The sequence below is a fragment of the Macrotis lagotis genome, chromosome 5, assembly GCF_037893015.1.
Source record: "Macrotis lagotis isolate mMagLag1 chromosome 5, bilby.v1.9.chrom.fasta, whole genome shotgun sequence".
In the NCBI taxonomy this organism is placed as follows: domain Eukaryota; kingdom Metazoa; phylum Chordata; class Mammalia; order Peramelemorphia; family Peramelidae; genus Macrotis; species Macrotis lagotis.
This window is the reverse complement of record NC_133662.1, coordinates 211809623-211834583: the sequence shown is the minus strand read 5'-3', so window position 1 is coordinate 211834583 and position 24961 is coordinate 211809623. Positions and strand designations below refer to the sequence as shown.

The window sequence follows — 24961 nt, the reverse complement described above, 5'->3', positions numbered from 1 at the left end:
GTCAAACTTGTAGATGTAATTAGAGGACCAAGTTGCTTCACAGTCTGTCTTCAGATTTATAACTGGAGAGACAGACCTTGAGGAAGACAGAGGCTAACGTTTAGACTTTAATTAGAGGTTAAGAAATCAATTTTTGATCAGAAATATAAGATTAAAGAAATCTAGCTTTAACACTAGTTAGAAAAACGTCTCTCCACAAGACTTGAAAAAAAGCACAAATTCAGTTATGATTTTGGAAAATGGTAGTTAAACGTTCATTGAAACTAAACTCCTGGGGTGGCTAGGTGGCGCAGTGGCTAGAGCACTGGCCCTGGAGACAGGAGTACCTGGGTTCAAATCCGGTCTCAGACACTTAATAATGACCTAGCTGTGTGGCCTTGGGTAAGCTACTTAACCCAATTTGCCTTGCAAAAACCTAAAAAAAAAAAAAAAAAAAACCCCAAAAAACTATAAACTCCTTTCCTTCTAAATGATGAGAACTGGTGATTGAGTAGATTTTGCACATCTCAGCTTCCATAAATTTGATCCTTCCATACTACAAAGATTTGCAGTCTTCTGCATCTTGGATGGCTCCCTGAGTTATGTTTAATAAAGAATCTCACCTGGTGGCTGGCCTTTTGAAATGGATAGTGTTCTGAAGTTCCCAGCTTGGGAGAACTTTCCAGAGCCTGGGCTTCCCCCAGGATCTACTCCACATCATGATACAACAGAAAACTTCAATTGATTCTTCAATGGATTGCTTTTCTCCCCTGTATTTTTTTTACAAGTATGGGGTTAAGTGACTTGCCCAAGGTCATATAGTTAAGTAATTATTGTCTGAGACCACATTTGAACTCAGGTCCTCCTGACTCCAGGGCCAGTGCTCTAGCCACTGTTCCATCTCACTGCCCCTTCTCCCCTGTATTTTTATCACAAAGATGCTCTTCTTCCTTCCTTTTCCCCCACCAATCCTTCCCTTCTTGCATCTCATCTCTTGGGTGCTTGTCTGAGGCTCCAAGATCTCAGCAGTCCCTAAAGGCGGTGAAGTCATTCTTCTTTTTAAAATTTGTATATACAGTAGCAGAGAATAATGTAAAGCCTAGAGGCTTTAGAGGAGTAGGAGGAAACTAGGACCTGTAGATGATCATCTCAGCCCTGTGTGCTAAGCTTTTTGGATACAAAGAATAGCAAAAGACAATCCCTCCCTTCTTAGGGGCTCACAATCTAATACAGAAAGGAAGACAATATAGAAAAGAAGCTGAAAGTGGACCAGGGAGAAATAGGGCATGATAAAGGGGACATGATAAAGTCTGGGAAGGTAGCCAGAGGGGGAATGAGGAGACCTCCAGGAGACTCCTTCAAAGGAGGATCAGGGAGGAACTCTCCATTGCTCAGGCTCCACTATCTCCAACTAGATGATGGACACAGAAGGGCCCTGGACAGAAGGAAAGGGGGTACTGAGGAGGCACGAGCTTCAGATATGATGTGGTCTTAAGCATGATAAAATCTGGAGGGGCAGCCAGGTGGGAAATGATACTTCACATTGATATAGCCCTTTTGGGGCAGCTAGGTGGTGCAGTGGATAAAGCACTGGCCCCGGAGTCAGGAGGACCCGAGTTCAAATTTGAACCCACTTAATGACCTAGTTGTATGACCTTGGGCAAGTCACTTAACTACATTGCTTTAAACAAAATTTTTTTTTTAAGATATGGCCCTTTCCTCCCAACAACCCATTGGTGTATATAACTATCTGGGTGACTTTGAGCAAATCTGTTTTTCCTCCGTTTCTTCATTTGTAAGATGAGTTAGGTTATATGGTTTGTGTTTTTGTCTTTTGTTTTGGCATTGTAGTGATTTTGTTTTCTCATTCCCACTGAACCCTTGTGCATCTTTTAGCTGAGGGTCTTCCAAGAATTGAGTTCTCATGGATATGAAACCAGAGCTAGGGGTTGACCCCAAGAAGCTTATTTTTTTCTCTTTGGCTCATGTCACCACACAAGAGTAAAGCTTGTGGAAAATCACCTGAATTGTGTGTAACAGGGTCTAACTCTCACAAAGGTATTCAATGAGCAAATGGATATTAGATATGGAAAAAAGTTATTTCATCCTCTTCAGAAAATACAAAGAATTTACAGGAATACAGAAACAAAAAATACTCCCTGAACAAAAAAGACATTTTTGGAGGGATAATGCTGATAAAATATTCCCCCATTCCCCTTAGATGGATGGTGCCTGAATATCTTGTGGCATTACAAGTTTTGGCATGATCCAGATCTCCCTTTCTCATCCATTCCTTCTACCCTAGTATGGCGATAGTTCTTCAGGTACAGGGTAATCCTATACATGTGTCAGATTTTAGAAGGGGCTCTATCAAGCTAAAGTACGTCCAGAGGAAGATGACCAGGACTCAAATGTTTGAAATGCGAGTTTGGGGAAATAGAAGTACTTCAGCTGGAGAACTTCTAGAGTATTATCAAAATAGGATAGGTTGCCTCACAGGATGGTGCTGTGGGAGTGATAGATGGGAAGCCAGGAAGACCCCAATGCAAAGCCAACTTCAGAAGCTTAACGAGCTGCGAGCTGACTGGGATACAGAATACCTTCCTTGTCCCTTCCCATCCCTTCCTGCTTGCAGGTCTGAGATGACTTTCTATCCTGAACCTGGGTCACAAACTGGCTTCTTTCCATTTGTTGGGGACCTTCCTGCCAGCCAGACACTCAATTTCCCTCCCTTCCTTCCCAAAATAAATAATGAGATATTTGAGAAAATAATGTGGGATTTCAAGTCTTTCCAAATGATGTTTATAGATTTTCTTGATAATACTTTCCTGCCCATGCAAAATAAATTACAATTTACACCTAATTTTACTATTAAAAATATGATGCATAAATTGCAAGTGGATAATACAATATATAAGGTTAAGTTATGACTTCTTTTCTGTTCTGTGAGAGAACTGAAAACTACTAAAGGCAATGAATAGGATAATAGCGACTTTACTCAACATTTTTATTTGCTCAACTACCTAAAAATAAGTAAATGAGACAATGGGTAGCAATCTTTAAAATGATATTGTGGAGAAGAAAATAAAAATTAGGAGATTAGCTGACATAAAAGAGGTTAAGAAGACAGCTATAAACATTAGGCAAATTGTTGGTTCTTTAATTTTAGAAACTATAGAAATCACAAATTCATTAAGTGAGATCTTTGAGAAAATAATTTGTTTTCTTTAGCATGAGGACTCAGTGAACTCTTTTTTCTTATTAACATTTACTGTTGATGTTAAAGTCTGAATAATTGTAAACAGGGTCAAGTTTTCCCCATATGTAGAATAAAAACAGTAAAACAGAATATGGTACTGTGTACTCTTAGAAACCATAAAAATTAATTTACTGGTTAGCTAATTTCAGTCTAGCCAAATTTTGTGAAAATTCATGTGTTACAGCTCTGCTCCATAACAAGTGGTGGTAATAAGCTATTTTAAAATATTGTGATCATGTATTTAAAATGAAAAAGTCTTCTAATTGGTTTCCCTGCATCAGATTTCTCCCCTTTCCAGTCCGTCCTCCACATAACTGCCGAAGTAATTTTTCTAAAGCACAGTTCTGACCATGCCATTCTCCCTTCCAGGGTCTGCCAGTAACTTCTTGCATCACTTTACAAACATCTGTTTGGTATACATCCCAACCTCCCTTCCAGACCCAATTATATACCTACTGTCATGATCCACCCTAATCCACCCTACTTTCTGGGCCTGCTTTTAACAGGTTGTCTGCCCTAATTCAGGATACATTCTTCTCCTGACCTCCACCTGTCAGAAGCCAAGCAAAGTCTCTTCTGATGCCCTTCGCTGCTGTGCTATCTTCCCTGAAAATTACCCTTGCATTTATTTTGTATGTGGTCATATTCAAATTAACAATTTTGTAAAGATATTTATTTTATAATAATTATTTTTGTAAAGATTAACATCCTGTATTAATTTCTGTGTAAGGACTTCTCTCTGGAAAGAATGTAAGCTCCTTGAAGGAAAGAACTGTTTATTTGTGGTATAATACTCCTAGCATTTATCACAGTGTCTGGGTCATAAGACATTTAATAAATACTTGTTACTAGGAAAGGAACTTCGAGGTCATCAAATTGAATCCTTCTTTTACTGAGAAAGAAAACTGAAGCTCTGATATCGCTAGCTAAAACTCCTCCTCTTTCCTCCAAAAAAAACTATGACTTTGTTTCCATCTACAAAAAAGTGGGGAAAAGAAAAGGGTTGATATGAAATTTACAAAAATTTTTTTTAGGTTTTTTGCAAGGCAAATGGGGTTAAGTGGCTTGCCCAAGGCCACACAGCTAGGTAATTATTAAGTGTCTGAGACTGGATTTGAACCCAGGTACTCCTGACTCCAGGGCCGCTGCTTTATCCACTGTGCCACCTACCCGCCCCTACAAATATTTTTGTAAAGATTCTAAATAACTAATTTTTCCTAGCCAAGGATAATACACTTAGGTATAAACTTGAACATTAAAGTTTTTAGAGAATTTTGTTTTTAGTCAGCTTAGTTATTGGCCTTGTGTGACAACCGATACTATAGTCAACCCTATTTTAAGCCAAAAATAGTTGATCCACAAAGATAACATGTTTCAAAGTAAAGGTTTATTTTATTATCTCTTTATATTATTATCTTCTTCCCTTTCTAACTTAAACATACATGATTTAAAAACTGTGTACAACTAATTAACCTTAGTCTTTTCCAGATAACTGAGATTTTTTTCTACATATTTATTTCTTTGATTAATTTTATTCTAAATTTTAGTCAATGAGAAAATTGTATTTACAGGAAATCATATTACCACATAGACAAATTTACAGCATAAATTCTCCAGCCTTGTATTTTCTAGGCTTTTTAAAATTTTATTCCTTTCCCTTCACTAAATTTCAGCATAGATTACTCTTGTCAAGTCATTAGCATATATATATATATATATATATATATATATATATACATACATACATACACACACACAGATGGCTGTGAAAATTCACTGTCAGGTCCACCCTTATTACAAGTATGAAAAGTTTTCCATTTCAGGAAGCATTTCTACACTTTATCTAAAGAACAGTCATACTTAAATTATTTTAAAAGTCTCTAAGAAACAGTCTTGGGAAATTATCGAATACACATATTTACATAATTTAAATTATATGAAAACAATGTTTACTTAATACATTTTAGTTGAAGGTGGATATAAGATTCCTCAAGCACAAAATATCAGTCCTCCTTAATAAAGGAAACTTTATCCTTGGGTTTGCTCAACATCTTTATATCATCCAACAGTTTTCTGGGTGTCAAAATATGGGTAGACCCTGGTGAGGAAAAAAAAAAGCAATCATTTTATAGAAATCAGCAGTTACCCTTCTAGCTGCCTTTAAAATTATTCTGAGACTTCTATTTGAGGCCCAGACAGGTCCTGGATAGTGTAACAATTACAAATCCTCTATGTCTTCCCCTTCTAATGTTTGCCTTAATTCTAATAAAAAAAAAACTTTCTTCAAGAAGGATTCTAATAACCATCAATACTATTTCATTCCATGTATTACCCCTCCCTGAAGAGCAAAGGTTGGTTAACAGTTGTCCAGACACAAGAGAAAACCTCAATATTGGAGGAGCAGGCCTGAAAAATCATCTTGTGTTATAATGGGATTTAGTCCCTAACCCTGCAAGCTTCCCTCTGATCTGTGTACTGTAGTGTACAAGACGTTAGGACGCTGAAGCCTAGCCAAATGCAGAAGGTGGTGAGGTTTCCTACTATTCCATTAACTTCCATTTAGTTACAAATTTTCAGATGGGTACTCAGTTAAATTTTACCCAATTTATACCAGTAGCAGGTTCACAGACTCAAATAAGATTTCAAAAGTATGTAGTATTGATTCCATATCCATGATTTGCTGGACAATAATTTGCTCATGTAGCCAAAACTACTTCTTACTATCATAGATAATAAAATGGATATACAGTCAATGGAAAAGAGCAAAAATAACCTGGAATGTTTTCCAGGTCCAAAAGAGGAGAAACTGGCACTCCACATGGAGACCTGGATAAAGTGTTGAACCCCTTACAAGGTGTATTATTGCAGGTAGTAAATCACTTATTATTGACTCTGACCCTCAGTGTCTAATACTTAATATGAGCTGGCCAGACCAACTCTCAATCAATGATCTTATGCACGACATACAATTTGAGAAAATTATCAGCCAATATTTTCACTTCTAAGTGTCCCAAACAAGATGCATTCAAACCAATTTCTGTTTTTCTATAATAGTAATTCACTTAAAGTCTCACCAATAACAACTTCACAAGATTTATGTGCCTGAGAAACTTCATAAGCACAGCGCATCTCAGAATATGTAATTCCACCTATCACAAAGACTATCAACTTTGAGCCATTCTTTCGATCCTCTAAATAATTAGTTCTGGGTTTCTGACGAGCACTGAAAGAAAAAACAAAGTTGTATTATAGTTCCACAGTTATTTTCCTTTACATAGTTCAAGGCCTAATATATACTTACATATTATACCAATTATTTTGTCAAAAGTAAATACATTACAACACCACTAAAAAAGAAAGATATTTGGTATAATTGTGTATGTATAGCCTATCTCAGACTAATTGCTCTTTTGGAGAGGGGAGGAGGAAAGGAAAGAAAGAAAGAAGAAAACTGTACAAAAATGAATGTTGCCTGTCATGTTTTTCCCCCCCTTTTTGATTTGATTCATCTTTCACAACATGATTAATATTGATATGTATATTTAACATAGCATAACCTATATTATATTAGTTTACTTTCTGATAAGGAGAGGGAGAAAAATGTGAAACTCAAAATCTTACAAAAAAAAGATTGCTGAAAACAAACTTTGCATGTAATTGGAAAAACAAACTTATAAATGAATGTTGAAATAAATGCTGGTTGACTGGAAAATAAAAGAAAATAAAAGATTCAAAAAACAAACTAGACCAAAGGAGCTCCTTCAAAAATAGATAAATGTGTTACGGTAACAAATCTAGTTAGAAAGATGAAAAATTCTCGTTATGGATTTTTCAAGGTTATAAGAACTCATATCTCCTCATCTAATAACAAAGGCATAAATATATGCTTATTAAATGTGGAGATAGGAGGAAGCTATAAAGGAAAGCACAAACTTTGGATGACATATTTGGATCCAATATTTTGCCTATAATGATAGGTTGAGTTTCATAAGATGAAATTTAGTAGGAATAAATACAAAATACTGTATTTGGGCTTTAAAAAAATCAACTTATAAGACCAGAATGAGGAAGTCATTCAAAAAATATTTTATTTTGGCAAGGCAATGGGATTGAGTGACTTGCCCAAGGTCACACAGCTAAGTATTAAGTGTCAGAAAATAGATTATGCAGAAAATATTTCAGAGTTTTAACAGACCATATTCTTGGTGTGTGAAAACTGTGAGCTACAGCAGGCGCATTATGTCCCAGAAGAGGGAGGTGATGCTTTGTGCTGCTCTACCTGGGTCAATCATACAGAATACTTTTTTTAGTTCTGGGAGCTTCATTTTAGGAAGTTCACTGACAAGGACATTGATCAGATAGAGCTTATATTGAGGATGGAGAAGAATCTAGTATAGGGACTGTAGATTGTGTGCCATATGACTATAGGTCAAAAGACCCAAGTTCTTTAGCTTAGAGACAGAAGTCTTGGTAGGACAGTGGTAAGAGGGTTGTCCTATGAAAGAAAGAGGAAGCTTATTCTATTTGGCCCTAGAAAGCAAACCCGAAAGTAATACATAGAATTTTCAGAAAGGGAGTTTTGGGCAATTTCCTAAAAAACCAGAACTATCCCCAAAGGGGATGTTTGTTCTGAAAAGTGATGGAAAGTTTTCCTGATGTTCTGGAAGGCTTTAAGAAGACTACTTGTCAGGGGCTGGTGAGGGGATTCTGTTCAGGTATAGGCTGGAGATTAGGTATAATCTGAGGATCTTTCTAAATCTGGGATTCAATAATTCTGCAAGTTTTAATTTCTGTCCCTCTCAAATCTCTGGGTACCTCAGATCTTTTGCCTGTAAAATTAGACAACTTTTACCTATGAGGGACAGATATTCTAAGGAAATGGTCTGGAGAGAATAGTGGCAGGGAGAGGACAACACTTTTGGATCTGGGGGGTACAATCTTAAGACAGATGGTAAGGTCTGTGTGCAGTGTGGCAGGGCAGAGGGTGAAGGAGGCCTAAGGACACTCGAGCCTTGCCATCCAGCCTGCAACAGTGCATCACCACAGGCATGTTGGCTGCAACAAAATCATGGCACTCTTAAAAGAGGGACTGTCTCATGTTTCTATTTGTATCCCTAGGACTTAGCATGATGACTGACAGTAAATATTTAATAAAGGCTTTTTTCAGTTCGTTCGTTCATTCATTCATTCATTCATTCATTCATTCATTCATTCATTCATATATTCGCTTTGGGTTTCCTTAGGAGAAATGTATCACATAAACTTTAAGCTGGCAGTAAGGTGGAGAAATGGATAAAGTGTTGGATTTGAAGTCAGCAAGACCTGAGTTCTAATGTGACCTCAGACACTGCCGGCAGTGTGGCTCCATTTCAAACCCTCATTGATTATTGTTATCCTCTATTTTCAAACAGCAGCAATGACATCATTGCTTATAACCTCAGGCTTAGGACAAAGTCAGACACTGGCAATAGCCCCGGATGCTGGGGACAACCTTGGAGTCTTCCACCTCTGACCAGCTCTAAGTGTTTGCAGCACTGCTGCAGCCACTGTCATGGCCTATTCCACCAGGGGAAATCTTTGCATGTTTGGGGCAGACACCCCCTAATTCACTGATGGATGTGAGGCCGGTCGCAGTGGTCACAGCCCAGTCACAGCCCTTGGCAGATGGGCTCTCAGGATATAAACTAGCACCTACCTCAAAGAACTGGTGTGGTGGGCATCAGATGGCATCGCAGTGTAAAGCACTTTGCAAACTTTAAAGCACTACATCAAAGTGAGCTGACTAATTTAAACAATACATTTTTCTGGGCTTTTAAGATGAGGGGTGGATTTATCCCTTACTGATCATCCTATAATAATGTAGAATGGATTGGATTTGTAGGAAAGATTACTGAACTGGAAAGGAGGTTGAATAAAGGTTTTATAAGGTCACTTTTAATAACAAGGTTTAAAGAGCATGTTAACCAATTTTGGGGGTCTAATCTTCAAGATCAAAATGCTAATAACTATCTGCCACTCTAAAACATTGAGGAGAAAAATAAGGAGAAGAAATAAATTCTGAAGGTCAAACAAAAAACTGAACACACCTTGTTTTTACCCAAAGGAAACAAAAAATATATCACCACAGTTGCTACTTTATGGTAACAATGACTCTTCATTTTAAAAAATGATTTTTCTAGAACCAATGACAAACTGGAAAGCAAACTTATAGAGGATAGGGCTTATGTTTTCTGATTGAGAATTAAATTCCTAGAAACAGAACAGTTAAAAAAATTTCATCAAATAAAGTTTTTGATTATTGAAAATAATCCATTTAAATATTACTTATGGTGGTTTCTTTCAAAGGAATAATGCTTATTAAACAGTGGTCATATTCCAAGTCCTCATGGACCATTTTTTCATGTTTGTTTACCTTACAGCTCCTGAGCCATTCCAGACAGCGGGGCATTGGGAACAATAAGGCCATTCCTTGGAGTCTAGCCTGTTATCAATGGCATCCTATTGGGAAAAAAAGTTAATATCATTAAGAATTTCAAACAAGCTCTCATATTTCCCTTCAGAAAAAAAATCACATTGTTCCTAATGTCACTGTTAAGCACACTGGGTTTTACAATCTCACCATGAAATGATTCTAGATGTGCTTCAGGCTAGAGCAAGGGAGTAAAGGCAAAGAGGATGGTAAGGTAAGAAAACTGATAGAGGATACTGTAAAAAGATACAGCAGAAACCCAAAAACTGTCTGAACATTTGAAAGGTTATCATATGAAGAGGTATGACATTTCTTTTGGGCAACGGAGCACAACTGAAGAAGTGTAGATTTTCGGTGAACCCAACGAAAAACATTCCAATAATTAGCTTTTTTTTTAGTTGCTTTTTTTTTTTGCAAGGCAATGGGGTTAAGTGGCTTGCCCAGGGCCACACAGCTAGGCAATTATTAAGTGTCTGAAGTCGGATTTGTACTCAGGTACTCCGGACTCCAGGGCCAGTGCTCTATCCACTGCGCCACCTAGCTGCCCCTAATAATTAGCTTTCTAAAAGGAGAATGTGTTGCCTTATGAAATAAGGAGCTCTCTCCTGCCTTACTCTGCAAGAGATTTCTATTAAGGATGATTTCTGAAATTCCAACCCTTAAAATAAGCAAGAAGGCCTTGATGAGGAAAAATGACAGTTTATCCTCCAAGACTTAAGAGGGAATGCAAAGAAACTGGGTAAAGTCAAAGAGGTTTTGAGGTGAAGAAAAAGAGAAATGAGGGAGCTCAGGATGGACCATTTACAGGATTAAATGTATCATCTTTTTTTAAGATTTTTTCTTTTAAGGCAATAGGGTTAAGTGTCTTGTCCAAGGCCACCTGGCTAGGTAATTATTAACTGTCTGAGGTTGGATATGAACCCAGGTACTCCTGACTCCAAGGCCGGTGCTCTATCCACTGTACCACCTAGCTGCCCAAGTGTATCATCTTTTACTGACTTTCTCATTTATCTAGTTATTATACATTTCTCTCCTCAATTTCTCAACTTCTCTCTTAGCAAATGGTTCTGCCTCTTAGTTGACAAAAAAATTTGGGGCCATCCAAAAATGAGCTCCTTCAAACCTTCCCTCTTTACAACTCAAAAACTTTTATTTTGTCTATAACTTTAGCTTCTTTCCCAAATGCAGTGGGACTTCAGGATGACATGGCCCCTCCTCCTTGCCTAATTTAACTCCTCCAGTCAGGTCCTTGATCTGCTCCCTTTTTTTCTAAGATCAGCACATGTGAAAAATTATCTTCCTTTCTTGCAGCTCCCTACAACTTCTCTTTTACTTTTTTTCCTTTGTCCTGGCTTCAATCCCTTCTGCCCTCTGCCTCACCTTTTGTGTTAAAAAACAGAAACTCAAGAACAACCAAAACTTCCCCTTAAGTTATCATTTTTTCTTTTCCTTCCTCACTGAAATTTTCAGAAATTTAAAACTGTAGCTCTGCCATCACTTACTTAGTCCCCATGAATTCAGTTCAGTTGATTTATAATTGGAAGGAATCTTAAAAGTCATCTAATCTAATACCAATTTTTTTTTGGTAGAAAGGACACTAAGGCCCAGAGACATTAAGGGGCTTGGCAAAGGCCCAGGAAGCAGACCAAATTCAGGATTTAAACCAAAGTCTCCTTATTCTAAATCCTGAGCTCTTCCCACACTCAACATCTTGCAATCTGACTTGTTCTTCCTTCTTCACTGAAATTGCTTTTAACAAAGCACTCTGACTGACCATCTCACAAGATAATCTCTCTCTCTGTAGGATTTAATGCCAATGATGCCTCTTCTTGCTTGACCTCTTGCCTTGCCTGGCTTCCATGGGTCCTTAAGTCATCTTCTCTTCTCTCTTTCTTGCCTGGCCATGTCACCTACTCCTGTGTCTCTATCACCTCTAGGCCACCAAATTCTAATTCTCCATTTCCTCTCCTATTTGTAGGGTTGAGGCATCCCTCCTTAGCAGCTGTGTGTTATTTTGGGGAAAGAAGCAACAGTACAAGATCAATCATCTTTTGGAAGCTGAGTTCTCCTGGGGAAATATCCGGAGCAGAGAGGTCTGTGGGAACCATGTTCCAAGGAGCTCATATTTACATGTAGAGTTAGATGATACATGATAGTCAGGGTTCTACTTTTTCATGGGAGAAAAGAGTTGGCGAACATATACCCAGGCATCTTTCTCTCTAAAAGTTCAATATTACTTAGCCAAAGTTCAATATTATAATGAATATTTTAAATACTGAATTAAATTTAATATATTATTTCCCATTAGTATATAAAAGGTTCCCCCCCCCATTTCAAAGGAAGCCTCTTTTATTCTTCAATGCCCTTATACCTAGGGGAAGGATAACTCTCAATTCTGGGAACCCTTGAGAACTGCAGGAACTCCATGAGTCAGAGTTATGCCTTTATAAGTAGAAGAAATATCTAATAGAATTTCTATCATATAAGTTGGGCTAGTTTTTCTCCTAAAAGGCAGCAGACCTGTTTTCAAGATTTGGATGGCGTGCAGGACTAACACTTAAGCCACTTTAGTGGCTTCCTGGTTGCCTCAGACATAGAAGAACAGCCAAGAAGACTTGTGCCACTTATCTCACTTCCACATGAGTCACCACATCCCTCTGACCCACCATCCTCTGGTGGATCAGGATCACATCTCCCAGAGTCAGCACTGGATCTTTCCATGCTGCAGCTCAGTAACTGTGCTTTTCTTCACTGTTATAGATGGTCTACAATTACTACTTATTACTACAAATACTACGAGTTACAATTTGCTCTGGCTCCACACCTGAGCCACAGGACTGGCCTAAGTCTGGCCTGGCCTATAGCACTGTGCTGTCAAAGAACATACAGAGGACTAAGTGTGATCCTAGCATGTAGAAGTGAAAGGATTTGTCATATTACCTCCATAATGTCCTTGATAAGAGGAGTCCATCGAGAGAGCTGGAAGGTCTCTTCTGCAGAGCGATCCTTTCTCAATGGTTTGCCTTGTTGAGACTAATATAAAGAGAACATTTAAAAACTCAGTAATTTTGATACTCTTATTATAGCTTTCCAAAATGAATTTGTTAATTTGCAGAATATGATTTGTATCTTCTAACTCTTATGTTCATTCACTCATTCAAACAACATTTCCCCAGTCCTCAGCATTGTGCTTAGTGCTTTGCTAGTATCATGTACCTTTATCAGAGGCAGGTGCTATTATTCTCCTCAATTTACAGATTGTGAAATTGAGGTACATTAAGTGCTTGATAAATGTTGGAAGCCAAATATGACATCGGGTTGTTTTGACCCCAAATCTTGTGAGCTATTCAATGTATCACCAAGCTGATATCTGTATAATCTCATACAAACCATTTGATAGTCAAATACAAGGCTGAACTTATATTAAAAATGTTCATGCAAACACTATTCCCATACCCAATGCTGCAAATTATTGGGGGATGCCAGGAGCCAACCTGGGCTTCTCCTGTGACCAATGACAGCTGATAGAACATGTCAAATTCTTCATAAAGCTGGAATAATGGTTTCCATTTGTTGGTTTCTGCCATTATTGCTACAGGATCTCATTCATCTGAATTCTTAGAATATACCAAATCTTAATTCAAGACAGTTGGCAATTCAAATTTCATGCTCAATTATTTTATGAAGTTTATATGAATCTTGCAGGAAAACAGTCTGGCCCTAATTCACACCATACCACACAATGCATCTTTTAAGCATTTTGATCAACATGTACTGTGCTTTGAGGCTAGTGATTGCCTGCATTCCTTTAAATAGGATTTACACTTAGGGCAGCTGATGTTATTTCAAAATAGAAGGGTTTATGTTTGCTTGGGTCATTACCTATAATTCTTGATTAACCAGATTTTTATGATTAAGCCAATTTTCAGACTAATTTAAGATTAATCAGGAAATCTCTGTTGAAGTCTCATTGATATTGTTTGATTTTGTCCAGATTCTGCTCTCTCTGGGGTCTCATTTATCATTTGAAGAATGAGAAGGCTGGACAACCTGACTTCTTTTAACTCCAAGATACAGTGAGAGTGTAAAGGAGGCCAAACATCACTTCCATTCCAGGGATCTGAATCTGCTCCAATGAAAAGCAAGGGAGGGGGGTTGGATTAGGATGGCTAAAATCTGGCCCCTCTAGTTCCATCTGTTCCTGTGATTCACTTTAGAGATGAGAAGACCTGAGGTTTTGAGACATTAAATAATGTTCCCAAAGTCATGCTGTTAACCAGTAGAAGAGCTAGGAACACAGCTCAAGCCTTCTGATCTGGGCTTTTTCCTCTACCCCTGCTGCTTCTCATATGGCCATTATTGAAATCAGTAATAAAAATATACACTTAAAAAACCAGATGAGACATAAATTCAATTTCTACCAAACCAAGAATACTTTATATTTACATAATGTTTTGCAGTTTTAGCTCCTTTTCCACTACACCACATATTTTGTGCTTTAATACTGAAAGTCTCTAAAACAAAACACTTGCTTCTCTTATTCATTTAAGCATCTGAGGACTGTGAAGTTAAAAGAAACTTAGATATCATTTCCTCCAACTCCCTCATCATAAAGATGAGGGGACAGCACCTCAGAAAGGAGCAATCTGCTCAATTTCAAAGCATAAACACCAGGATTCACATTGTTCTGACTCTATTATATCTACAGCCTGCCACACCCTCTCCAATCACCAAAAGTCAGTGGGTAGGAGAATCCCTGGGCTTTTAAAAGCCCTTGATTAAGGGGCGGCTAGGTAGCACAGTGGCTAGAGCACTGGCCCTAGAGTCAGGAGAACCTGAATTCAAATCTGAAATCAGACACTTAATAATTACGTAGCTATGTGGCCTTGAGCAAGCCACTTTAACCCCATTTGCCTTGCAAAAACCTAAAAAAGAAACAAACAAAAAAAGCCTCTGATTAAAGCCTCTCAGAAAGCCTGCCCACATCAGTCACCCAGGTAAGCAATATTTGCCTTGCCTGGCTTCATTGCTATTTTTTCCCCACTAGAGCAGTGGGCAGTCTCCAGGGTCTCTCTGCTTGGCCTAGGAGGAAGAAGAAAAGTAGCCTAAAAATCAGGGGGTTCAGGCTTAAGTCCCACTCATTGTAAATGAGCCCTGACTGGTAGCTATTCCTCTTCTGTGGGTTTTTAGTATTTCTGTCTGTAAAAGAGACAATGCTTCTTTCAATAATATTTATCTAAGAAAAAGTGGAGTATAGATTTACTAAATGACCTTCTGTTGTCTACAAAAAATCTGAATCTCTAAAGAAAAAAGGAGGGACTCAATTTCTGTGTTGTATTATATTCAGAACCACTCAATAAATGTATCGTTAAAAATGACAGCTTCTGCGAACATTAAAAGGATAATAAAAATGCAAAATAATAGAAAAAATCATTATAACCCCTGCTAGGAAATTACATTTACTATAAAAATTAGGGAAATATACAAGACATCAAATTTTAGAATTATGCTAATCATTAGAACAGGTAACACATTAAAATAAAAACTACACATTTAATACATACATGCACAGTATATACAAAATGTACTATTTCTTACTTGAGGGACAATAGGTACACCCAGGTAACTCCAGTTACGGATCATGTCACTGTCATTTTCTATCTTTACATTCTGAACCAATTTGTCCAAATTTTCTTGAGTAGTTCCTTGCAGAAAAGAACATTGTTAATGAATAGGTCTAATTTCCAATTATTTCTTTTTTAATCTACCTTACAATCTACCTTTGAGGTCTTTCAAATCCTTAAAAAAGTAACCTCCTTACCTTTCTAGCTCATTCAATCAACTCTTTCTAGTCCCTTTCATTATCAAACTTTAAAAATAAACAAACAAAACTCAAAAACGTAGATTCTAGTTCTTGCTTGCCTCTTCTTAAGTTTTGTTTCTGAAGGTCACCAATGACCTAATGTTAAATTCAGTGATCTCTTTTCCATAACTATGTTTCTTGACTTCACTGCCACCCCTAACATTGAAAACCTTATGGATACACTTTCAGATTCTAACTTCTGAGATGTAATAACTCTCCTGGTACTGCTACTTCTCTCTAACCTTCTGTCTCCTTTGTTAGCTCATTCCAACTCCTCAAAGAGGATAGTGTCTTCTAACTTCCCACTCTCCTTTACTGGATCTTTATCCAGCTCATGGCCTCTAAATGTAGGTGTCCCTTGGGTTTCTATCCTGGGTCCTCCTCTCTTCTCCCTCTCTATTATTTCACTTGGTGGTTTCGAGTCATTAGCATTCATGGATTTCATTGTCATCTCTATGCTGATGATTCTTAAATCACTTATCCAGTCCTCACCTCTCTGATGACCTCAAGGGTCACATTTCCAATTCCCTATTGGACATTGTAAATTGAATCTTAAACTCAAAATATCCCCAAATAAACTTAGTAGTTTTCTTACCCCAAATTCTCCCTCTTTCTAACTTCCCTATTACTGTTGAGGGTGCCACCACCCCTTTAGTTAGCAAGGCTCACAATGGAGGACTTCTCACTCTCATACCCCTATATCCAATCTGTTGCTAAGTCCCATCTAGTTTACCTTAGTAACATCTCTCAAAGACACCTCTGCAACTTGTTACCTGAGCCATTTAATTAAAATTGTTAATGATTTCCTCCAAGTCATTTAAATAAACTCAACAGCTTCCTATTCCTTTGAGAACCAACCCACTTTTAAAATCCTTCATACTGTGCTCCAAAATATTTTCCCAATCTTAGTGAACCTTGCTCCCATCCTGCACTTTACAAGCTGGTCAAACCTACCATTTATTATTGATATTTATTCTCTTTATATTTGTTGTGCATAATCACACATATTTTATCCATCTATCCTCTACTATTAGAATATGTCTACTATTAGAATGCAAGCTCCTTTTGTGGGCAGGGTTGGCTTCATTCATTATACTCCAGGGCACCAGTGCCTGAAACATGTACCCAGTTACCCCTTAATATATGGTTGACTGAAGTCACTCACTCCTCTTCTCAGTGGCTCCTTACTGTTACCCCAAATAAATGTGAAACTCCCTATCTGGTACTAAAGGCCCTCCACAATCTGGTGCCTCTCCTCCTTTCTAGCCTTACTCCCACCACACAACCTCCACTCTATCTAAACTCTTCTCATAATAAATCTTCATCTTCTCTCTTCCCCTGCTAAACAACTCTTCCATGAAACCTTTTTAATTCCCCCATTAGTAGTGACAGCCCTTCCTATGCACTTCACCAAATACTTTGTTTTTCATTACTCTATTTATATTTCATATTATAGTTACTTGTGTGTGTCATATAAATATGCTCCTGACAGATTATAAATTTCATGAAGGCAGGACTCCTACTTTATCTAAATTGTGTATCTGCTTCATTGCTTACCAGTATTCTACTCAGTGTTCAACATGAGTTATTTACAAGATCACTAATCTAAAAGTCAAAGGGACCATGTGTCACCTTATTGTCTCTTCAACCTGGAATGTCCACCCCCAATATCTTTCCTACTAAAAATTAGCCAATCTCCAAATCTCAGCTCAAATTCCACCTCCTTTACTGGGTTGTCCTTAAATGAATTAACCCTTTCCCCTCTTCTAAAATCCACAGAATATTGTATCTGTAGTGTTTCTTATAACTTGCTTTATCTCCTTTTCTAGAATGAAAGCTTCTTGTGGGAAGGTTTCCAGCTATATCCTGGAACATTTGAGGTACTCAAATTTTTGGTGTATTGAATTATGTCCAATGTTCTACTGTAAATTTCTCTGTTTTACAATATTAAATATCAAGCCAGATGTGGTAAAAGTGTCTCAACTATCACAGAGGCCAAGGCTGGTAGATCCCTTAAGCACTAAAGTCTGAGCTACAGCTGGGCTCACACTAAGTCTACACCGCCCCCCCACAGCAGCTTCTATGGCAATCGGCAGTGGGGCTGAACTAGGCAAGACAAAGACTAGGCTCAAAAAACAAAATGAAAGAGTAAAATGTGAATGAAAATGCTTCTTGACCATGAAACACTAGACTTTTTAATGAAATGATTCTTTAAAAGCACATTTTTTCCAGTTTAATCCTAATTTTTTTTATTAAGCTATTATTTTTTTATTTCTTTCAGGTCTACCAACTTCAAATCTAAAACTTTTACATTATACCATGCTATTTCTTCACTTGCCTTTGAGTAGTAAAGCATTTATTAACAACCTCTTTGAGGTGTTCTAATGTTTACATCTAACATATTACTGTTTATACTTTGGATTTAAACAATACATAAAATAATTATAAACTTAAATGAAACTTCCAATACCATTCATACTGAAGATATAAAGTAGGATAGCTCTTATTTTATCATAATTGTCATGATTTTTGTTGAGTAAAACTGGAAGAAGCACTCGCATGGAATCTTTCACCTTCTGTCCATCTGCATCAGTTCCAAGAGCCAGGTCCTTGATTAAAACAAAATGTTATTAAACTGAAACCAAAATTCATTTCTATAATTAAGAATTCTACCAATAAAAATTGCCAAAATAGTAATGGTATACTTGCTGTAAAGAAGTAAGTGCTCTTGAATTGTTTTAAACAGAGTATTATCTTTTTAAAAACTTAGTACTGCCTACAGCCTGACTCTGAACAATGCAACCATATTCAAAAAGGCAGACTAATAAAAAAAAATCAAAACATGGTAGAATTCAAAATCAAAACTTGAGCCCATGAGGCAGAACATTTCTGATAACAGAGACCCATTACTAAGCAATACCAAGAATAAGAATTCAGTCTCAAAGTCATCCCTAATAAATTTTAACTATAGTAGCAGGCATTGGATGAAGAGGTCTCCTGGTATCCAACCACATCCACCCTCTGTGTACATCGTGAATTTAAAAGATGAAGCAGGCTTCAAGTCTAGTGTGGGTTCACATGTACCTGTTCTGTCTTGCACAGTTTTTCTATGTTTGGCTTGAATTTATTCATGCAATCTTCTGCCAAGTTAAGATGTACCACTTGCTGTAAAACCAGAAGAAACAAACCCTGGTAAACACTTTTATACTCTCTTTGTGCAGGGAACATCACAAGAAGACTGGGCTAAACCTTGAAGCACAGATGATTTAGAGGCTTGAAGAAAGGAGCAGGTGAGAGCATTCAAGGAAGAACAGCAAAAATACCTTAGGAGAAAGAAACACAATACAGCTTGTGTGAAGCCACAAAGAGGCCACCTTACATGGACTGAAGGGTCTGAGGTGGGAATGATAGGAAATATTTTGATGTAGATAATGGCACATCATTAAAGCATCCAAATGGGCAGGTATGGACTATAATCCATCCAAATACAAAGACAATTAAGACATAATCTCTAGTCATGTGAAATTTCCAATTTACTTGGGGATATAAGGCTTCTACAAATAATAATACAAAATAGAATATGCTAAGGCATAGCAAACTAAAAAAGAAATGAATTCATTACTCATCTTCATCTGGACCTCTTAGAATACAGTACTTATTTCAACACTCAACTCTGCCATCTCCTTCACCACAAAGCCTTTCTTAATCTCTTCCCAAGTGTTACAATCACTCTACTCTGCCTCAATTTACTTTGCATTAACCTAACTGTGTACATGGGATATCAGTCCATTAAGATGTAAACTTCTTGAGAACAAGGACTTGCTTAACTTTTTATCTCTCTGGTACCAGCTTGTCCTAAACAGCAAGTCCTTAGTAAACATCTGTGGACATGAATTATGTGATGCTTTAGGAAAAGTTGGATTAGATGATGTTTAAGGTCCCTTTTCACTCTAAGAAGCTGCAATTTTATAAGTGTGGGCAGTCATGGTAGATATGTTGGATTGCCCAACAAATCTTGTCAAGGGCTACATACAGAATATTTATTTATAATTACAATGTAATCCATATTATCAATGAGTATGATAATAAAATATAATAAGGCTACACGAATGGGCTTTGAGGGTTGCAAGCAACAGACTGAACAAACCTGATCTTGAGCAACCCTTCATTTCATAGGTGAAGAAACTGAGGCTCAAAGTGGCTAAATGACTTACCCAAAGCCACCCAGCTACTTAAAAGTAATAGAACAAATTGTGGGAAGGAGTCAATAAGAGTGGAAGTAGTCAATAAGGTAGTCAAACAGCAGTCAAATCAGAATGCCAGAAATTAAAATTGATGAAATTAGTAATGTTCAATAGTTCAGAAACAAGAATGGAGAAATCCATAATAGAAATTACCTAAAAATGAAATTAAGTGGGGAGAGAATAGGTTATGGGATGAAAGGGTAGCAATAAGTGACTGAAAAATCCATGTTGGGATAGGAGATGTGGAAAGGCAGGAGTTACGTAATTAGAGGAGAATTTCAGAGTTCAAGACATTTGAAATGGTGAAATCCCAAATGACAATAAGGTCTATGGTGTAGATAGGCCAATGAGAAGCTGAAGAAGGGTGCAGATGAAAGTTACTAGAGTCAAACAGGTTGGGGAACTCTAACCTCACTCATTGTGTTAGAAAGGTCTTTAATATTTGTGTATTGAAATTCCCAAGAATGGCTGTAGATGATGAAGTAGAAAAGAACTTCATGAGTCAAGTGCTAAAATTACTTCAGAAGGTGGGATGCAGATCTGGAGGTCAAAAGGGGGAGGAAGCTGAATAATGACAGAGCAAGAACTCTGAAGGGGAAAGAATGCTTACCAATGTGCCAGAGCAATGGTGCAGAAATAGTGAAGGAGAGAAAGAAGTTAATGACAAAATGATCTTTGGTAGCCTGTTAAAGGATGAATATTAGGCCAAATGAACAACTGAAGTCACTTAATATGGCATTTGTCATGCTCGTGTTATGGCAAACAATACTGCTTACCTTAGTAATCTGCTTTCTGAAATGAGGCATCTTTTTCATCAGCTGGGTGAGAGCACTAAGGGATGTCTAATGGAAAAGGAAACGTTTTCAATTAATCTCTTTTAAATAGTGTTCTTTCATGAGAAAATCTTAAGATGTTCTGATTCTAAGTATTATTAAAATTGATCAATTTATAAAATTTAGAGGTATCAGATGCTTATCTGCAATTAGTTAATGAATGTATCTTGTTCTTTATGAAGAACACTATTCATTAGTGGCCAAATGGCATTAAAATAAAAATTTTAAAAATATCTTTACCCATATTAATAATAAATTAAAATATTCTCTGACCTTTCCTTCTGCTGCTTTCTTTGTTGATGAAATTTCTTTCATAAGCTTGGGTATTTCTCTAAGAGAGAAAATGAGAGAGAATAAATACTTTATATTGCTAAGAAGTTAACTCTTTTTTGTTTTGTTTTTTGTTTTTTAGGTTTTTGCAAGGCAAATGGGGTTAAGTGGCTTGCCCAAGGCCACACAGCTAGGTAATTATTGTCTGAGACCGGATTTGAACCCAGGTACTCCTGACTCCAAGGCCGGTGCTTTATCCACTAAGCCACCTAGCCACCCCTAGAAGTTAACTCTTTAAAATATTTTTGAAGATATTATTACACAAGTATTTTTAATAAAAATGCTAAATGTAACCACATACTCTAGCACAACTGCAATATGCCGATGTCGAATACGGACCCAAAGGTCATCATCTTCCTCAAGGATTGCCTCCTTCTCCTTTCCATTGGGCCCATCTGTTTTATATCTGTAAGCAAGAACCAGATAAAATTTATGATTGAAACATAATAAAAGAGGATGGTCTTTAAGTCTGCAAATATATAAATATTTTAATAATTAAAGGAATTTTCTGAGTACTACAAGTAAATTATTCAACTACTTTAGCTGGACAAAGGATACGTAATTAAATTTGGGGCAGCATGGTATAATGGAAACAGTTCTGGACAGTAGGTAGAGATTTGAGTTAGAATCTTGTCTCCAATACTTAATAAGGTATGAGACCATATTTAGACAAGTATTTAATCTTTCTGGGTCTTCGTTTTTTCATCTATAAAATGGGGATAATAATAAATGTGCTTATCTCACAGAAGTGTTGTAAGGATCAAAGGAAATAATGCATGCAAAATGTTTTATCAACTTTAAATTTCAGCTTATCATCATCATTATTATCTATTCTTAAACTTAAAACTATAAAGGTAGGTATTTATTCCTGTAAACATTCCTGGGTTGATGTTCATTGACAAATCGATAGATTGCTCCTATCCTCAAACTTTAGTTCTCAATTTAATAATTTATGTAACTGGCAATAGGAATGTTCTTAGCACATAAAAAAAAAATCACATCTGACAATGATAAGAGTAATCATAAACCACAATTTATATGTCAGACTTAACAAATACCAATTTGATAAATGAGGATCTGCTAATATCATGAATTAAAAAAAATCACTATTAATTTGCTAATCAATATAAGACAAAGGAGCATAGATTTAGAGCTAAAAAGCACCTTAGAGATCATTTTGTACAATTCTCATTTTACAAGTGAAGAAAAAAGCCACAGAAAGGTTCCATAACTAGACCAAGGTCACACAGAAGGCCTCCCTTCATCAAAGCTAAAACAAAAGGTATAAAGTATGGGAACTCCCTATCTCCAAGGTGTTCATCCCACATTACTCTGCTCAGGGCTAAAACAACCTCCAGTCCAAAGCTCCTGAGAGGAGGAATAAAAGTAGTAAATCTTTAAGTGGACATCACTTTACTAAATATGGCTTTAACACGTCTCCTGATGTAACCAAAGTCACATCAACACCTGGAAGTCAGTTGGCTTCCTCTTCTCCAAGACTGCCTCCTCCTGAAGGACAGCTTTTCCTAAGAGGCTTAGGACTGACAGCATCATGGGCCGGGGTGAGCTAATAATTGAGGTGATCTGTGCTATATTTTTCAGAAGCAATGCTGCTTTTGCAAGAAGCAGGGGACTACAACAGCACCTATAGAGTGGCCAGGAAGCAATGGGAGAGATCCAGTCACTACTGTCAACATGAATAAGTCTAATCATCCAGCCCAATGAACTTGTTCAACCACTTACTCATCTTAAAGACCCTGATTGTAGGTGACTATTGAGAGCTGACAGTGATTAATTACAAAACCTAATAACTGTGCTTTTTTCCAGTAGCTTATAATACAACTATATATGTTAACACCTTTTGAAAGAATATTATAAGATGATTAAGCAATTCTAACAATTCTCAAAAGTGATCTAATTCTCATTTTATAAGAATAAACAATTATCAAGAAAGCTAAGAGGACTCCAAATTGTCCATTTCTAGTATTATATTTTATCTGACCCTAAAAAGTGTCTGACCTAGTACAAACAATGGATGGCCAAGCCTTTTTCTAGGCAGCTATCTGTGAACCAGTGTTTAAATCAACGGGAAAAACCTGGGGATGGCTTATTCTGGGTTCTTTCACACCCTTTAAATAAGAATTTTGTTAGCAACTCTGGCTAATGAATAAGCCCAGGACAGCAAAGCATTTTGAGCTCCCTCCACAGCAGGAATTACTTATATTCTTTGACTGTCCTGTGGTTCTGTGATACGTTGGGGGGTGATGCCTTGTACAATGGGATGACAGACTGGGGATAACCACATTTCTAACTTTATAATTCACCAAGTCCCTTATCCTTTTGAACCTCAGCTGTAAAATGGAACAAAAAAAGTATTTCTCAAAGGCTTGTGAAGGTTAAATGTAAAAATGTATGTGAAATTCTTTGTAACCTTAAACCACTATATAAATGAATTGTCTTTATGATTAGGTCCTTAAAATAAATTCAATTTCTTAGATTTTCTCATTCCTATTAACCTACCTGTGTAAAGTAACTAGTAAGTTTTAAAAGAATTTAAGCAACATATGATTTTTAGAAATCATAAGGCTAAAAAAAGAGGTTCATATTGTGTCCCAAGAAGACTATCACATCTGAGGCTTTTTCATATAAACACAACAAGACTATGTATATCTATTAATTATATACCTTACATGTGTATAACTCAATATTAGTACCTGTACAATTTTAGTCATATTTAAATACAAATGATGCAAAAGAAAACTCACAGAAAACAGGATTTGACCAGAATGCAATAAAAAAATACAACAAAAAATGCAGTTATTTTTAAAAGGAAGTCTTTCAAAATCAAAGTCATAATGGCTCATTTAAATTAAATGAGATAATACATGTTAAAGTACTTTGTAAGCAATAAAGTTCAAAAAGTATATATATCCAACTATTATATAAAATATTAAATTCATTCAAATAATGAAATTGAGAAGAATTTACTTAATTTCACTCTTGTTCTTTAACAATAAAACTTAAACTATTCAATGACTGAGAAAAACTTCAAATTATAGATATTTAAAACCTATAAAGATAAAAAATGAGATGTAAACAGCATTTTCCACTTATAGAAATAAAATAACTTTTGTTCTTAATTTAAGTTTTCATCTCATACCTCTTCAGAGTAAATCTGTTCCACTAGCCTCTAAATTCAAAATTAAAATTATAATGCTTACTAGGGGAATAAAACCATATCTTTCAATTAAATTTTCTATTTTATTTCCTATTAGTCTGATTCTTTAAAGTTTAAAACAAAGCTCTATATTTATAGAATGCATTCAAAACTTGGAACAGGTATAAATTTTTTTTAAACAGAAATTCTTAATCTAAACAAATAAAACTTGAAAATGCAAGCTGCCTTAATGTTGTCTTAAAACTGAATAGGACTTAAAAAAATAAAACTCCAAAAATTCTTCAAAAGGAGTCATATTATCCATTCAAGTTATGTTTTTGTTTCAAGTAAAAGCAATAAGAAAGAGATGGGAGATTATACCAAAAAGAAAATATCTGAATAAATAAAACTAGATTTCCGCTGATGACTATACAAAAATGATAAATAATTTATTCAGGAGAAAAAGTTCTTCGATGTTGTTACTTGTATTACACATCCCCCAAATATACTTGCTTGTATGTATCATTCTCAATTGGTAGCAGATCGTATGCCATTGCTTGGAAGGTTAGTTCATGAAGTACAGTGGACACTGGGTCAAAACCACGATCAATTATTAAAAGCTGAGAATGAGTTTTACTCTGTAATGACAAGATAAAATTCTTTTAAGAAATAGCATCTGAGGTGTGACTATATATTCAAAATCTAAAGAAACAACATCTATCCCCAAGACCCTTAAAAGCCTAAGAAAATCTCCTAACAATCTACTGTGAAAAAAAAAAACTAAAAATAAATACCCTAAGTAAAAATTGCAATCAGGGCAGCAGTAT

The 24961-nt window shown here is 36.4% G+C and overlaps 1 protein-coding gene across 1 annotated transcript in view; it reads right to left on the bottom strand.

The window, feature by feature from the left end:
• Positions 1 to 875: 875 nt before the first annotated feature.
• The window catches only part of STXBP3 (syntaxin binding protein 3), a 53002-nt gene continuing 28916 nt past the window's right edge, over positions 876 to 24961 (bottom strand). Inside the window, exons 9-19 of the mRNA XM_074188316.1 lie at positions 24648 to 24772; positions 21279 to 21383; positions 20921 to 20978; positions 20591 to 20656; positions 18655 to 18735; positions 18041 to 18179; positions 15306 to 15412; positions 12648 to 12740; positions 9651 to 9736; positions 6313 to 6461; positions 876 to 5336 (exon numbers count right to left, since the gene is read on the bottom strand). Of these exons, the coding sequence (XP_074044417.1) occupies positions 5242 to 5336; positions 6313 to 6461; positions 9651 to 9736; positions 12648 to 12740; positions 15306 to 15412; positions 18041 to 18179; positions 18655 to 18735; positions 20591 to 20656; positions 20921 to 20978; positions 21279 to 21383; positions 24648 to 24772 (1104 nt within the window). The 3' untranslated portion in view covers positions 876 to 5241. The remainder of the gene's footprint in view (positions 5337 to 6312; positions 6462 to 9650; positions 9737 to 12647; positions 12741 to 15305; positions 15413 to 18040; positions 18180 to 18654; positions 18736 to 20590; positions 20657 to 20920; positions 20979 to 21278; positions 21384 to 24647; positions 24773 to 24961) is intronic.